The following is an 18,385-nucleotide window of genomic DNA, read 5'->3' on the forward strand; positions in this document are numbered from 1 at the left end:
GAGCCGGACACCGACACGACGCCCAGCCCTGAGCCGGACACCGACACCCAGCCCTCCTATAAAGTGGATTCCAGAACCACACACAATACTCTAGCTATGGCCTCGACAACGTTTTATACAGTTCCAACATAAACTCCCTGCTCTTAAACTCTGTGCCTCAACAAATAAAGGCAAGTATTCTGCATGCCTTCTTAACCACCTTGTCCACTTATCCTGATACCTTAAGGGACGAGTGTACATGCACACTAGATCCGAGGAGGCACTGGGGTTCAGAGGGACCCTACTGTTCATCATGTATTCCCTTGCCTTGTTTGTTCACATTTATCTGGATTAAATTCCATTTGCCACTGATCAGCCCGTCTGACCAGCCCATCTATATCCACTTGCAGTCTAAGGCTGTCCTCCTCACTATTTACCACCCTACCAATTTTTGTATCGTATGTGAACTTACTGATCAACCTTCTTACATTAAAGTCTGAATAACTTATATAAACCACAAACAGCCAGGGCTCCAACACTGATCCCTGCGGAACCTCACTGGAGGTTAGAAAAACACCCTTGAACCATCATCCTCTGCTTCCTACCATTCAGCCAGTTGTGGACTAAACTGCCAAATGCCTTTGGATCCTACGGGTTCTTATCTTGGCTATCAGTCTCCCATACAGGACCATATCAAAAGCCTTGTTGAATTCCAAGCAGACTACATCAAAAGCATTGTCTTCATCTACATACCTGGTCACCTCTTCAAAAATTCAATTAAGTTGGTCAGACAAGACCTACCCTTAACAAAACCATGCTGACTGTTCTTGATTAACCCCTGCATTACCAAATATAGAGTAATTCAGACTCTCAGAATTTCTTCCACTTAAGTTAGACTGCCCGGCTTGTAGTTTCCTGGTTTATCCTTCGCTCATTTCTTGAATAGCTGTTCCACATTAGCTGCCCTCCACTCCTCCAGAGAAAAATTGAAACTTTTTGCATGTGTCCCGGCTGGTTTCCCCTTTTGCCTCACTCAACAATCCGGGGCACATTTCATCCAGCCCTGGAGATTTATCTATTTTTATGCCTTCCTCATTATCATTTTACCTTTAATATAATTGTAAACATTTTAGGGTTTTCCTTTATTTTACTTGCCAGTATCCTTTCATATCCCCTTTTAGCTTTTCAAATTTCTCTTACTCTCTCTTGCACATTCTGTACTCCCCTAGTGCTTCTGGCTCTTTTGGGTCCTGGAAACTCTGCCCAATGCATGGCAAGTCCTCTATGCTGACCGGACTGCCTACAGATAAGCAGTCTCAAAGGATGTGGCAAAAGCAGAGAACAAAAGGAATGACCAGATAGCAGAGACAAAAGCCAATCAGAAGGAAAAAGCATTAATTGACCTTGGGCCAAAACTATTCATCTATGCCTGCTTCAGAAGGGCCTACCAATCATAAGTCAACTTTTACAGCTACAGCAGACAATGTATCTGGAATAACATCCTGCTGAATAGCTTCAGAAATTATGCCACTGCATTCTATATTTATTACTCACCTTTATAAACCAAACAGGAACAAAGGCTATGTAATATGCACTAAGCATTGCATTGACCAGAATTTCCTTCATGCGCCAGTTGAAATCTAATTTCAAATGTTCAACTTCATTTCTGATCAAGTCTGGAGACAAGCAGCATGCATGGGTTGGCATAGTGTTAATGCTGTACGTCTGGTTGGTATGATGCTTCCATGTTTCCTTTAAGACTGTTAAGCAATCTTTCCTTCTTCCAACTACTGTTCCTGTCTCATTGGGACTTATATTAGCCACAGACGGTGGGAAGTTTGACTTCTTTGGATCCTTATTCAATCGAAACAAAGGTACGTACATTCCAAATCTACAGAAATAGGAAATAAAGTGTGTTTATCATATCTTCTATAATTTGAGCACAAAATCTATTAACAGTGCTTTTTCATCAGTTTATAATGAAGAAAATCAGTCTATGGCAGAGACCAGGTCACAACATACCAGTGAAACAGAGTATTTTTCAATGATAGCATGTCCTGGAGTAGAGCCAATGATATGAATACTACTAGATCAAATTAAAGCAATAAGAGGGCTGTGAGTTAGACTAGTGGGGAATAAGAGCCTAAGATCAAAGAGAAATAAGGGACAGCCAAGTCGGATTAGAAAACTGGACGGAGCAAAATAAAGGAGATTAAGGTGGTAAGGGTAAAGCTGGGTAGGGAGGAGCTCTCTTTCTGTAGGTTTTGAGGTAACAGAGGAATATCACAAAACATTAAAAGAGTATTTGCAAATGTTATCATTAAACTAAATAGGCAATGTGAAAATATTGCTATTAAAATTCTGGGTATTAATTTAGGGATGCAGAACTGGATATATTTTTGAGAAAATCTGGTAATCACCAGCACTTCAAGAGCATATCTATTCAAATTACATTTTTAACATGGCAGCTATTATCTATTTTCCCTGCCTTTTCTTCATTACAATTCATATACGAAATGCTTTTGGAAAACCCCAACTCTAATCACTCCTATTCCTATTACATAGGACATAGAATATCACACAAGTCTCTGACTTATATATTTTCCATCGCTTTAGTATTCTTAATATGAAAACAAATTTGATACAATTTGGCTCAAGTAGACTGGGAACAAGTACTTGCAAATAAACTTATGTCAGAGTGATATTCAAGGAAGAAAGAGCAAGAATACAGCACAGATATTTTCCTGTAAAGACAAAGAGTGGGACCAACCCTGATGTTAAGATATATAAAAGTTAGGATGAAGAAAGAAAATGACGTTTATCCAGATACAAAGGGCTCAATATGACAGAATGCCTAGAGAAATTAAAAAGGAAATGAGGAAACCTAAGCGATGCATGATAAAGCATTGGCAAGAAAAACCCAAAAGGGTGTTTAATGATACACAGATTCTATGAATAATTAGAGAAATATAGGGCCCTCTAGGGATTAGAGATGCAATCTGTTTGGTGACCCAGAAGATATGGGCTGAGTCCTCTATGAAGAATTTGTGTTGGTCTTCACAATGGAAAAGTGTGAGGTTAAAAAGCCTGGAATAGTAGGACTCAGGAAGATCAGAGGGACTTTGGTGTGCATATCCACAGAATCCTGAAAGTAACAGGGCAGAAAGATAGGGTAGTGAACAAGGCACGTGGGATACTTGCCTTTATTAGCCAGAGCGCGGGATAAAGAAGCATAACATTCAAGGTATGCGTCTAGTGTAGATAGTAGTATATTTTTGGTGGTACAGACTTGATGGATTGAGCCTCTTCTGTGCTGTATGATTCTATGACTCTATGAGCAGGAAAGTTAAGCTGGAACTGTGTAAAATACTGAGTAACAGTAGGCGTTGTCTACATGGACTTTAGTAAAGCCTTTGACAAGGTTCCGCATGGTAGACTAATTAGTCAAGTTAGATCACATGGGATTCAGGGAGAGCTTGCCAATTGGATACAAAATTGGCTTGACATTAGGAGACAGAGGGTGGTTGTTTTTCGGACTTGAGGCCTGTGACCAGTGGTGTTTCACAGGATCAGTGCTGGGTCTGCTTTTGTTTGTAATTTATATAAACAATTAGGAGGCACTGTTAATAAGTTTGTGGATAACACCAAAATTGATAGCATAGTCCACAGTGAAGAAGGTTATCAAAGATTACAAAGGGATCATGATCAAAAAGGCCAATGGGTTGAGGAGTGGCAGATGGAATTTAATTTGGATAAATGCAAGGTTTGCATTTTAATAAAACAAACAAGGGCAGGGCCCTGGGTAGCATGGTCGAACAGAGGTACATAGCTTTTTGAAAGGTGCATCACAGGTAGACAGGATAGTTAAGAAGGCATTGGCAGGCTTGCCTTCATTGCTCAGGTCACTGAATATAAGAGTTAGGACAGGATGTTGGTGAGGCCATTTTTGGAGTATGGTGTACAGTTCTGGTCACGCTGCTTTAGGAAGAATATTACTAAATTGGAGAGGGTTCAGAGAAGATATATACCAGGGTGTTTCCAGTACTGGAGGGTGTGAATTATAAGGATAGGCTGGGACTTTTTTCACTGGAGCGTAGTAGGTTGAGAGGTGACTTTAAAGATGTTTATAAAATCCTGACGGCAAAGATAAGGTGAATTGCAAAGGTCTTTTCCGTAGAGTTGGTGAGTTCAAAAATGGGGGGGGGGGGGGGTGGATTTTTAGGGTGAGAGGAGAACAATTTAAAAGGGACCCGAGGTGCAACATTTTCACACAGAGGATGGTTTGTACAGGGAATGAACTGCCAGATGAAGTGGTACACACAGGTACAGTTACAAAATTTAAAACATATTTGGATAGGTCCATGATAGGAATGGTTTAGAGGGATAATGGTCAAATGCAGGCAAGTGGGGGACTAGTTTATTTTGGGGAAACGTGGCTGGCGTGGACGAATTGGACTGAAGGCTCTGTTTCCATTCGGTATGACACTATGACTATAACTGAAGTACTGCATACAGTTCTGGTGACCATACTATAGGAAGGATATGATTGCACTAGAGGGTGCAGAAGAGATTTGCCATGATGCTGTCTGAGCTATGAGGAAAGACTGGATAGGTTGAGGTTATTTTCCTTGGAGCAATGAAGGTTGTGAGGGAACCCGATAGAGGTGTATAACATACTGAAGGGCACAGAGAGGTTGGATAGCAAGACATGTTCCCCAATTTAGAAGCTGAAGAAAGTCGATGTAAAATATTTTCACACAGAGGGTGATGGGAGCCTGGAACTCTGCCCGAAAGGGTCACTGGGTCAGAAACCCTTGTAACATTTAAGCAATATTTAGATATTTGCTTGCATTGCCTTCAGGGATATGGGACGAAAGTTGGAAAACAGGATTAGTGTATATCTACCTTCAAGGTGTTGTATAAAAACAAATGATGAAAGAAGTTCACTTGTCATAACATAATCTAATAGTATTTAACCAAAGTTTAAATGTTGTCTCCAATCAAGTATATGAACACACAAATTAGGACGAGTAAGGCAACTTCGCCCATCAAGTCTGCTCCTCCATTTAATCAGTTCATGATGAACCCGATTGTGGCTTCATATTTACTTTCCTGCCTACCTCTGATACAGAATCACAAAAATGTTAAGGCACAGAAGGAAACCAATCTGCCCATCATGCCTGCATTAGCTAATCAAATAAATATCAATACCTTGTGCCAATTTCCTGTTTTTTCCCAGACCCTTGCACATTATTTCAATCCAACAATCAGTCTTTGCTGTCTTGAATGCCTAAATTGAATTTGCTTTCACCATATTTCCAGGCAGTGCATTCCATGCCTTAGCTATTTGCTGTGTGAAAATGATTTTTTCACATCACTCTTGCTTCTTCTGCACATCATTTTAAATCTACGCCCTCTCGTACTTGTTCCTTTTATGTACAGGAACAGCTTCTCCCTATCAAGTCCATTCATGATTTTCAAAATCTCAATCACATCTTCTCTCAGCCTTCTTGTCTCCAAGGAAAGTGGCCCAACTTCTTCAATCTATCCTCACTGAAGTTTGTCATTCTGGGATCCATTCTTGCAAATTGCTTCTTATACTCTCTCCAATAGATTCACATCCTTCCTATAATGTGATGCCACAACTGTAAATAATATTCCAGCTGAGGTCTAACAAGTGTCTTGTAAAAGTTCAACACTGCCTCCTTGCATTTGTACTCTGAAGCTGAGCACACTGTATGCTTTACTAACTCCACCTCTCCTGCCATCTTCAATGATCTGTGCACATATACACTGTGGACCCTCCGTTTTGGAATTATACCCTCTATTTTATATTGTTTCTCAATTTTCTTTCTACCAAAATGCATCACCTTTATTGGTCAGTGCATTGAGTATAGGAGTTGGAATGTCATGTTGCAGATGAACAGGATGTCAGTTAGGCCACTTTTGGCACTGTCTGTCTCTCGCACGCACGCACTGTCTGTCTCACTCGCACGCACTATCTGTCTCTCGCACGCATGCACTGTCTGTCTCACACGCACGCACTGTCTGTCTCTCGCACGCATGCACTGTCTGTCTCTCGCATGCACGCCACTGTCTCTCGCATGCATGCACTGTCTGGTGTTTGATAGACAACACCAAGCAATGTAATCGTACACTTTTTATTCCTTAGTTCTAGTCAAATAGACTCAACCCTGAGACATCCTCTTTCTCCAGCACTGCAATGCACTTCTTAACCAATACTGCTGACCCTCCTACTTTCCCTTCTTTTCTATCTTTCCTGAGGAACTTACACCGAGAAATATTTAGCACCCAGTTTTGCCCTTTCTTGAGCCAAGTCTGTTATCTCTACATCATTGTATTTACACACATTAGTGTGCGTTTGTAACTCCCCAACGTTATTTACTGTCCTCTGTGCACTTACATACATGAATGTTTTGTATTTCATTTCTTTCTCCCTTACTCAGACCTTACCTATTAACTTGTTATTCTCTGTGCTAATGCCAGCTGTATCTCCAAGTTAGTCCTACTGTTTATTTCTAATATTCACTCCTGGTTCCCATACCTCTGCCAAGTTAAAGTCCTCCCAACATCACTAGTAAACACCATGCAAGGAACTCAGTCCCCGTTCTGTTCAGGGGCAACTAATTTGGCTTGTACAGGTGCCATCTTCCTTTTAGCCAATCCCGGTGTCCCAGGAATCCAAAACCTTCCCTCATGCACCAATTTTCCAGGCACACATTCATCTGCCTTATCCTCCTATTTCTGTACACACTTGCACATTGCACTAGAGATTAATACTTTGAGGTCCTGCATGTTAACTTTCTACCTAGCTGCCCAAATTCTGCCTGGAGGATCACGTTCCCCTTCATACATCAGTAACTAGTACCAACATGGATCACAGCCTCTGGCTCTTCACCCTCCCCCATAAGTGTGATTTGTAACTGCTCTGGAACATCCTTGGAGTCACGTTGATGGCCTGACAGATATCTGTCTGTTCCCCCTAACTAAAGAATCTTCTATCATAAAGCAATTCTTTTCATCTTCCTCAACTCTGGTATCGTCAGGCGGCTTGCGATGCCAGAAGCTTGGCTCTGACTACGTTCCCCTGAGGAACCAGCAGCCCCATCAGCTTCCAAAATCAAAAGCCATTTTGTAAGTGGGGCTCCAGGAGACTCCTGCACTACCTCTCTTGGAGCTGAAGTTTCTACAGGGGACAGCAGTTCCCGCACAAAGTCATCGACGCCACCTGTTAGGAGCATGAGTCCTCACGCACTATATGTCACATTCTATTCAACCAACCTGAGATGCCGTACCTTAAAGTTACTCACTTAGTTTTAGTTACTCACATACTGAGTATCTTAATTAATTAGTCTTAAAGTTAATGTAGTTAATCCCCTTACATTAGCTTTACTCTCCTTCCCTTATCCTATTCTGGCTTACTTATAATACTTTATTGTCTGGCTCAGGCTTTTGCTTATCCCTGGTGTTTCTCAATTAATCCCTTGATTAAACTTTTCTAATTTAGAATTTCTAATTCTAATTTCTGTTTAGGGACAGTCCCTAATGACAGTTCCTTACTAAGCAATGAATTTACTGAATTTCTGTGATGTCACTGATTTTTTTTCCAACTCAGCGCGGTGATTGCAAGCATCTGAATGATGGGTGTGCCATCTCTGAGACCCTTATGAGTAAGGAAACTATCGACTCTGCCTTAAATATATCCAATGTCCCTGCCTCCATCATCTGGAAAGAGAATTCCACAAACTCTCAATCATCAGAGGAAAGAATTTTTCCTAATCTGCTATCTTTAAACTGTGTCTCCTGGTTCTAGTCTCACCCACAAGAAGAAAATCCTTTCAGCCTTCACTCTGTCAATGCCCCTCAGCTTCTTATAAGTTTCTATAAGTTCATTTCTCATTCTTCTAAATTTCATAACAAATGCTACATGAATGCCAGTTTTTGTTCTGTTATAGTTAATATGATTACTTGTTTGAAAAATTTCAATAACAGCAACTTACGGGTAACACAGGAACAATAAATTCAAAAAAGAATATGTTCTGAAAAGGTAAATGAGTGATCGGCACAGACTCCACCCTGCTCCAGTCAGAACTGCAAATCGAGTTGTCACAACAATTACAGACTGTGGTACTGAGATTTTACCATGAGAGGCCTGAGAAATAAAATAGAAAGCAATGAAACAAGAATTCAAAAGTAGCACAATATCTGCACCTTTTCCTTGTTGTTCATGACAATAATATTGTAATTTTATATTAGTTTCCAGATATGTGTACCATCAACTTAAAAATGCAAACTGCTATTTAATATTTAAATAGCAAAAATGCTACAACCTTAAACGTGCACTTTTATTTTTAGCATATCCATCTTCCACATGATCTGTCCTCATGGCCAAATGAAGACTCCACTTTACAGCTAAGTGTACTCAATTATTAACAGTTTTATACCATTTTATGAAGATTCATGATATGTGATCAATAATTGGAAACTTGGGTTCTAAAGTGGACAAAGCAATGTAAACCTTTATGTTTGATTGTATCTATAACTGTGCAGGTTAGAAGGGAGGATGTAGTTTTAGTTTCATTCTAAGTCCTGAGTAGTAGCAGGTTGTCGGGAAGTATGTTTGCATGCATTTAAAATGTAGCTTGGGAAAAAACCCTCAATGCGAATACTTCAGTGCTTTAGAAAACAAGCATAGAAGACAAGAAAACAGTTGAGGTTTCCTATGACACAGGGAGACAGAAACAGAAAGAAGTTATTTTAGAAAGAGAAAGCCATTCAGAAGGTCAGTGACTGTACAGTTTTCTTTCAGAGTGAAACAGGTCACCCAGAGAGGAAAAAGTCTACAATATCAACAGTGCAGTTTATCAGTCTCCAAAAGTATCAGACAGAAGAAACTTATTCCTATTAGTTTAGAGGTTAGTAAAACAAAAGCTTCAGAAACATTAGGCCTTAAGGTTCAGAGATGAAGACAAGACCCGGAACGTCAGCTTTCCTGATCTTCTGATGCTGCCTGGCCTGCTGTGTTCATCCAGCCCTACACCTTGTTATCTGCAGAACGGATGAATGCTTGAGATTAAGGAGTACACGTTTAAGGAGTAAATTAGCTGTGTTAGCAATTTGTTTTAAAGATTTCATAAAGAGATATTAAACAAAGGAGATAGTGCCAAGGTTGCAGATGTTTGCCAGAAAGAAACCAAATACAGTTGTGCCAACTGAACAAAGAATCTTAAAGTGGAAACAGGGTGGCCCTTCACTGAGGTTTGTGTATCTGTAAGGGCTGAATTCTTATTTCAGTTATTTGGAATAAGATGATTTCAAATAGTTCTTACATAGTACAAAGTAGTCCATTTTTCCCTTTATGTGTAATACACTTCGATTTTTTTTTTGGTAAAAGTGCATTGGTAGCCTCTTGTGAAAATATCTAGTGACTGAGCACCATGGGAAACAAACTGCAAAAATAAAACTTGCAGTCTATTAAGCCAGGTTTCACTCTGGGATCTGACTTGTATTGTCAAGAGCTTAGAATAACAATGTGGAGGTCCTTTGTGGGAATGCCACCTGTTCAATTTAATAGAAATCTGTGGATTTTCAGAAAATGAGTATGTGAATGTAATAACCATGAATGTAATAGACACAAGAGTTGATGTGAAGTATGTTACATGAGTTGAAATGTCAAAATGACTTTGATGTCACTAAGACTTTCTGGGAGTGGAAGATGTAACAGCAGATTATTTAAAAAATTTGACTTAAGTTAAAATGAAAGTGTTGGCGGATAAATTGAAGGTAGAATTAAAAGCAACATCTGGTTAAGTTGAGATGCTTAAAGAGATCATCCACCATTTAGAATTAAAAGGAGTGAGAACGGAAATTAATGCATCACTACTAGAATCAGCCAAGATTTAGTTAACAATGACAAAACTTGTATTAGAGGAAAAAGAAAATGGCACAAACTGAATTAGATAAGGGAAAAAGGGAAATGTAAAGACAAGATAAATTTTAAAAGAAAGATGAAAATAAGAACGCTTTAATTGGCAAAAACAAGGCAAACATAGCCTAAAGAAGGAGGAAGACTGGAGAAAGAAAAAGAAATGGGAATGCAATAAAAACAGTCTCAACTTCAAATAAAGAGGATAATCAGAAAACATGATTCGGATAGAGAAAAGCTTAGAGAAAGAAAGAAAGAAGGGATTAAAAACTCACCGGATGATTCTGATTTCAATGGAAGTTTGACTGAACTAGATATCTGCATTTAGAGCCTAAATTTAGAAGGGGTAGAGATGACAGATATTTCACCTCATTTGAAGACAGCTGTGAAAGTCAAATGACGAAAAGATGTTTCGACCTTACTATTACAGAGATTCTTAGTAGCTACAAATGCATGTACCAGTTTGTCAAAAGAACAATCTGCAGACTATGAAGCTGTTAGAAGAGCAATATTCGATGCTTATGAGCTTGTTCCTGTAATTTATGAATTAAAATTTTGCAGAATAAGCAAGAAACCTTATCAGACATTTGTAGAATTTGCAATAAACAAAGAAATGATGTGGGATCAGTGGTTTCAATAACTGCAGTTGGAGAAAAACTTTGAGAATTTGAATGAAATCATGATTATGCAAAAAATCCAAGAAACATATTCCAGTAAACCAATATTTACTTAGATGAGCATCAAGTATCAAAAATCCGAGAAGGTGCAGTTCGGATGGATACCTCTAATATTTCACCTAGATAGCTATGTGTAAGGAAATGGTCATATGGGAATCAAAAAGGAGATTAGAGAAATAGAAAATCTGAGGACTGGCAAAAGATATTCATTTGTGTAAATAGGCCAGGGTAAACATCTTTGACTATACATGAAGCTAATGTAGGTAATGTGTTTCCATAAAACAAAACCTTACAGACTCAACTCAGAGGAGTTAGCCTGAGTGAGGGAAAATATAAAGTTCAGTCATGAGGCACAGTAGCTAGAGTTCACCTACTGAGTTGATCATAAGCTTGGCTAAAAATGAACGTGCTAAAGCAAAAGTGATTTTTTATTTCATTCACAGGACACAGGTGTCACTGACCAGACTAGTATTTATTGCCCAACCCTAATTTCCCTGAGGGTAGTTTAAAGACAATCACATGTTGTAGGTCTGATCAGGTAAGGACAGCAGTCTTTTTTTCCCTAGAGAACATCAGTGAACCAGATTCCACCACACACACACACACACACACACACAATTGATTCATGATCAACATAAACTCTTGATTCCTTATTTTTTGAATTCAAATTCCACCATCTGCTGTGGTGAAATTTGAACACGAGTCCCCAGAACATCACCTGAGTCTCTGGATTAACATCTAGTGTTAATACCACTGGGGCATTGCGTCCCCACACTGTGGGACAAATTAGCACCCACAGAAGCAAAAATGTAATACTGCACTGGTTTTAGCAGCACCAAATTACACTAAGCCATTTAAAATGGCTGCTGATGAGAGTAATGCTACTGTTGGCGCAATGTTATTATAGGACAAAATGGGAATTGAACAGCTAATTAATTATTTTTCAAGCAAACTAAATGCTTATCAACAAATATTCAACTGTGAGGGGAAAACAAAATTGAGTTTGGCATTGATGCGACATCACTTTGAAGTATACATATCTAATAACTTAGCAGAAAGTGTGATTGACATCTGGTCAAGCAGAGTCAGCATGGCTTCAAGAAAGGGAAATTGTGTCTAACTAATTCATTAGAGTTTTTTGATGGACCCTCAACCACCGTGGATAGAGGGGAACCTGTAGACATATTTTATTTGGATTTCCAGGAGGCATTCGACAAGGTATCTCGCAAAGGGTTAAATCATAAGAGCCCACAGTGCTGGAAGTAATGTATTGGCATGGATGGAGAATTGGCCAACGGACAGTTAACTGCGAGTGGGGATAAGGGATTTTTTTTTCAGATTGGTGGCCTGTAGCCAGTAGAGTTCCACATCGATCAGTGCTGGAACTGCAACTCTTTACAGTATTTATATAATGACTTGTAAGAAGGAAGCAAATGTACTGTAGCCAAATCTGCAGACAACACAAAAATAGGTGGAGAGGCACCTGCGTGAGGGATACAAATAATTTACAGAGATATTACCTGAGCTTATCTGAAGAGCTAGGCTTGCTATAGCAGGAACACCACAAAGAATCTTTGGAGGAACACCTGGTGACATTATGAGTTAAAAAGTGACGTGCTACACAGGAGAACTCCTGATTTGACAGTATTAATCAGGTGACTTTTTTTACCCCTACATTCTATTTTTTTTATAAACTCTTTCATAGCTTTACAGTTTGAGAGTGGCAATTTGCCTGTAGTGCAAGGTAGAGTTTTTTGGGCTGTTTTTTGGAGGATAATATACTAATTCAGCCTGTTGGTTGGTAAGTAATAACAATAATTTAAGTAATAGATAAAATTTATTTATTTAGTTGCTTATTTATTTTTAATACATTATAGTGAGAAATGGCAGTTCATGGAGTGGTATGCTCCAACTGTGAGATGTGAGAAATTAAGAACAGTTCAAACGTTCCTGACAACTACATCTGCCGGAAGCTTGTTCAACTGCACCTCCTCTCAGACCTCCTCTCTTGCATGTTGAGTTGGTAGTTAGGAAGGCAAATACGTTAGCATTATTTCGAGAGGACTAGAAAATATAAGCAGGGATGTATGTCTGAGGTTTTACAAAGCTCTAGTCAGACCACATTTACAGTATTGTAAGCAATTTTGGGCCCCATACCTTAGGAAGAATGTACTGGCCCTGGAGTGAGTCCAGACGAGGTTCATGAGAATGATCCCAGGAATGAAAGGCTTAACATATGAGGAATGTTTGAGGACCCTGGGTCTATACTCGATGGAGTTTAGAAGGAGGAGGGGGATCTAACTGAAACTTACACAACAGTGAACAGCCTGGACAGAGTGGACGTTGGGAAGATGTTTCCCTTGGTAGGGCAGAAGAGGACCTGAGGATACAGCCTTACAGTAAATGGAAGACCCTTTAGAACCGAGATAAGCAGAAACATCTTCAGCCAGACAGTGGTGAATCTATGCAATTCATTGCCATGTAAGGCTGCGGAGGCCAGGTCATTGAGTATATTTAAGACAGAAATAGATAGATTTTTGATTGTCAAGGGGATCAAGGGTTACGGGGAGAAAGCAGCGTCAAACAACATCGCTTCATCGGAGGCCTCACTGATATTGTTACCTAGCATGTTGACGAAATGTCTGAACAAAAACAAGCCAGCTTGGCGAGCAAGTCAGCAAACTTAATTGGTGACGTAGTTATTCACGAGCATTTGTCAGAAGTGATCATAACATGATCAAGTTTCATGTAATGTTTGTAAGAGATAAGCAAAGATGGAACAGTGGAATTTTGGATTTTAGTAAGGCAGACTTTAATGGTATGAGGCAGACATTGTCCACTGTAAACTGGGAAGCTGTGCCAATAGGTAAAACAACTGAGGTACAGTGGAGATAACAAGGTGTTGAACTGGATGAACACAGCAGGCCAGGCAGCATCAGAGGAGCAGGAAAGCTGATGTTTCGGGTCTGGAAGCTTCTTCAGAAAAAAAAAGAAGGGTCCAGACCCGAAACGTCAGCCTTCCTGCTCCTCTGATCCTGCCTGGCCTGCTGTGTTCATCCAGCTCTACACCTTGTTATCTTAGACTCCAGCATCGGCAGTTCCTACTATCTTTGAGGTACAGTGGACGGTGCTCAAAGAAATATTTAATGCCATACAGAAGCAGTTTGTACTTATGAGAAGGAAAAGTTCCACTTCACCAAAAAAAGCCATGAATATCAAAGTCCTGTGTTGAGAGTCAGGCTTCCAGAAATTCTCAACACAGGACTCCATTAACAAACACATAGAATAAACCCTGTATACCGACCATTGCTAAAACAACAGAACCGAAAGCGACAAGACCTTCACACCAGAGGATCGCATAAATCTGGAAGGAAGCAGAGCACCAATGTTTCGATTAGAGGGCACGTTGATGATGTTGCCTAGAAGGATAATGAGATGTCTGCACACCATAGAACAACTGGCTCGGTGAGCTAACAAACAACTGCATTCACAACCCAAGCTACAAATTGTTGCTAAGAGGTCCTTTGTGGGTCTAGGAAAGAGGCTCTGTGCTGGGGTGGGGCTGACCATAGTGAGAGAAGATGCTGGCACATGGCTGCGAGCGTGGAGCTGAGGATCTGCAGAGAAAACTCTTTCTGGAGGCTCTGGGGGTTCTGGTTTGGTCCGGATTGGGATGGCCTAAACATGGTTTGGAGTCCATGGGGTATAGGCAGGTACTGAGAAAGGAGACGTGGCTGTAGTAACGGGTGTGTTTCAGTATGTGGTTGAAGAGCTTCAGGGTGGAGGAGATCACCAGTGGGTTGCAATGGGAGAGAGATCCACTGAGATCTTTTCAGAGGGAGGAGGACAACTTCTTCAAGGTGAGCATCCTTGGAAAAAGCTTCACAGTGGGGTTTTCAGTCACTTGGAGATAGCAAGAGCTGCAGATGCTGGAATCAGAGTCAATACAGTGTGGATGAAGGGTGTAAACCCAAAACGTCAACTTTCCTGCTGCTCTGATGCTGAATACTGCTAAGCGTAATGCTGGTGACGACTGGAAGAGGCTGCAATGGATCATCCATTCGGCACTTCTGGCTGAAGATTGCTGTGAATGCTTCGGTCTTGTCTTTTGTACTGTGTTGTTGGGCTCTTCCATCATTGAGGATGGGGATATTTGTGGAGCCTCCTCCTCCAGTGTGTTGTTTAATCGCCCACCACCATTCCTGACAGGATGTGGCAGTACACTATTTAGGATGACATTGCACAGTACTTGGAAATGTATGGTAAATTAGGGCTGAGTTAGTACAGCCTTGTCAAGGAGTGATCATGCCTGACAAATCTGATAGTATTCTTTTTGGAATTAACAAGCAAGGAGAGCCGACTGACGTGATTTATTGGAATTTCCAGAAGGCCTTTGACAAGATGTTGCGCAGGAAGCTGCTCAATAAGATAAGAGCCCATTGTGTTAGGGACAAGGTACTGGCACAGACAGAGGATTGGCTGACTAGCAAACACAGAGTGGGGATAAAGGAGTCTTTTTCAGGATGGCAGCCTATAACTAGTAAAGTTCCACAGGAGTCAATGTTGAGACCACAATCAATAACACTATATGTTAACAACCCGGACAAAGGAACTGAGGGCATTGATGCTATGTTTTCAAGTGACACAGCAACAGATGAGAGACAGGTAGTGTTGAAAAGGTTGGGAGGTTCCATAAGGACTTGGACAGGCTAGGACAGTGGCCAAAAAAGAGGCAGATGGGAATACAGTGTGGCGAAGTGTAAGGTTATGCACTTTGGTAGGAAGAATAGAGACATAGACTATCTTCTAAATAGGGAAAAGGTTCAGAAATGTGAAACACAAAGGGATTTGGGAGTCCTAGTTCAGGATTCTCTTAAGGTTAACATGCAGGTTTAGTTGTCAAGTTAGGAAGACAAATGCAATGTTAGCATTCATTTCAAGAGAGCAACACTACAAAAGCAAGGATGTAATACTGAGGCGGGGTAAAGCACTGGTCAGACTGCATTTCGAATAGTTTGATAACACAATGTGGAGCTGGAGGAACACAGCAGGTCAGGCAGCATCAGAGAAGCAGGAAAGCTCACGTTTCGGGTCGGGACCTTTCTTTCATGCTGTGTTATCTCTGACTCCAGCATCGGCAGTTCTTACTATCTCTTTGGAATACTGTGAGCAGTTTTGGGCTCCATATCTAAGGAAGGAGGTGCTGGCTTTGGAGTGGGCCCACGGGAGGTTTATAAGAATGATCCTGGAGATGAACAGGTTATCATATGAGGACTGGTTGAGAACTCTGGGTCTGTACTCAATGGAGTTTAGAAGGATGGAGGGAATCTAACTGAAACTTACAGAATACTGAGAAGCCTGGATAGAGTGGACCTGAAGATGATGTTTCCACCGTATTGCCATGCTTTAAAGAAGTCATGCACGAACATTTTTACTTGAAGATAGCAGCAGTTATGGCCTTGTATGAAGAGTGGATTGCAGATATGCAGCAGTATAGCAGTGACAAGAGGGTCGGCAGCACCATGTCTCATCACACAGCTACTTTGAAAGTGGAGCTGAGAAAATGGGTTATTTCTACATAAAGGGTTTAGCAAAAGATTTCCTCCCTTCTGTTCAGTGCACCATTTCATTTTCTACTCATTCTTGGGATGCGGAAATCTTCAACTACGACTTCAATATGGACTTCAATAAGGTGTTCAACAAGGTTCCGTATGGTAGACTGGTTAGCAAGGTTAGACCACATAGAATCCAGGTGGAATTAGCCAACTGGATACAAAATTCGCTTGAAGATAGGAGGCAGAGGCTGCAGGTGGTGGAGGGTGGTCGGACTGGAGGTCTGTGACCAGTGATATGACGTAAGGATCGGTGCTGGGTCCACTACTTTTCATCATTTAAATGAATGATTTGGATGTGAATATAGGAGGTATGGTCAGTACGTTTGCAGATGATGCCAAAATTGGTGGTGTAGTAGATAGTGAAGGAGTACAATGGGATCTTGATCAGATAGGCTGAGGAGTGGCAGATGGAGTTTAATTTAGATAATGTGAGGTCTTGCAAATTGGCAAGGCAAATCAAGAGAGGACTTATACACTTAATGACAGGGCCCTGGGGAGTGTTGCCCACTAAAGGGACCTAGGGGTGCAGGTGCATAGTTCCTCCCAAGTGGAGTCGCAGGTAGACAGGTTGGTGAAGAACGTTACTAGTTGCATTCTCTGTCCTCTCCCCGCCTACACACCCCACTCTGCCCTTCCAGTGGGACCATCTGATCTTTCCAGTTTGGCAGTTTGATTAATCATTGTTTTGCCATTCCCACATTCTGATCACTCAATCTGTACTATTAACACCTTTTCTCCCCCAGCACTCCAGCCCCCTACTACTGTATAAATGCTGTCCCCTTCACACTTCATGTCGGCTCTAATGAACAGTCACCTCGACTCGAAATGTTAGCTTGCTTTCTCTCTACAGATGCAGCCTGACTCGCTGTGATTTCCAGCACTTTTTGTTTGAAGTTGGTGAAGGTGGCGTTTGGCACACTTACCTTCATTGGTCAGTGCATCAAATATAGGAGTTGGGAGCTCATGTTGTGAATGTACAGGACATTGGTTAGGCCACTTCAAGAACACTGCATTCAATTCTGGTCTCCCTACTATAGGAAAGTTGTTGTTAAACTTGAAAGGGCTCAGAAAAGATTTACAAAGATGTTGCCCTGATTGGAGGGTTTGAACTGTTGGGAAAGGCTGAATAGGCTGGGGCTTGTTACCCTGGAGCACAGAGGCTAAGGGATGACTTAAAAAAGGTTTATAAAATCATGAGGGGCATGGATAGGGTGAATAGCCAAGGTCTTTTTCCCAGGTTGGATGAGTCCAAAACTAGAGGGCAGAGGTTTAAAGTGAGAGGGCAAAGATTTAGAAGGGACCTGAAGGGCAGGTTTTTCATGCAATAGGTGGTGCATGTATGGAATGAGCTGCCAGAGGATGTGTTGGAGGCTGGTAAAATTACTACATTTAAAAGATATCTGGATGAGTGCATGAATAAGAAGGGTTTAGAGTGATATGGGCCAAATGCTGGCAAATTGGTCTAGATCAGTTCAGGATATCTGGTCGTCATGGACGAGTTGGACTGAAGAGTCCGTTTCCGTGCTTTACAACTCTATGGCTAGGACCCAAGAATAGAACCACAGCCCCAGAGTGAAGAGCCAAGCCTTTAGTACTGAGATGAGGAGGAATTTCTTCAGCCAGAGGGTGGTGACCTGTCGAACTCATTGCTGCAAATGACTGTAGAGATCATGTCATTGAGTGTATTTAAGACAGAGACAGAAAAGCTCGATTAGTAAGAGGATCAATGGTTATGGTGACAAGGCAGGAGAATGGAGTTGAGTAACATATCAGCCATGATTGAAAGCAGAGAAGATTATATAGGCTAATTGGCTGAATTCTGTTCCTATATCTTGTCATCAAGTTGATTACTTCAATATCGACAACTAGAGAAGACTATTCATACCAATCATCAATCCATTTTCTGGTCAAATTTTAATCTGTGCACACAGCCGGGTGATGTGGTTCCTTATCATTCCTTCCCCCACTGCTTGCAAAACAGCAAACAGAACTCTCAATGATTTCCAGTATCTTGTGTTTAAAAATACACAAACTCCTACAGCTCTTCCTTTTAAAACAGTCCTTTACCATTTTAGCCCACAATTAATAGTAAAGATGCAGTATTTAAAACATTCTGCCATTTCACTAGAAATGAAACTTGCATTAGAAGTTTAATGCTACACTGTACA

At 40.8% G+C, this 18,385-nt stretch overlaps 1 protein-coding gene across 1 annotated transcript in view; it reads right to left on the reverse strand.

Annotated features, from left to right (window-relative positions):
* LOC109915461 (transmembrane protein 39B-like) overlaps window positions 1-13,962 on the reverse strand; it is a 16,542-nt gene extending 2,580 nt beyond the window's left edge. The window contains exons 1-3 of the mRNA XM_048613285.1: window positions 13,907-13,962; window positions 8,001-8,152; window positions 1,534-1,870 (exon numbers count right to left, since the gene is read on the reverse strand). Of these exons, the coding sequence (XP_048469242.1) occupies window positions 1,534-1,870; window positions 8,001-8,152; window positions 13,907-13,909 (492 nt within the window). The 5' untranslated portion in view covers window positions 13,910-13,962. The remainder of the gene's footprint in view (window positions 1-1,533; window positions 1,871-8,000; window positions 8,153-13,906) is intronic.
* Between the last annotated feature and the right edge of the window lie 4,423 nt (window positions 13,963-18,385).

Source organism: Rhincodon typus, chromosome 27, assembly GCF_021869965.1.
Source record: "Rhincodon typus isolate 14 chromosome 27, sRhiTyp1.1, whole genome shotgun sequence".
In the NCBI taxonomy this organism is placed as follows: Eukaryota; Metazoa; Chordata; class Chondrichthyes; order Orectolobiformes; family Rhincodontidae; genus Rhincodon; species Rhincodon typus.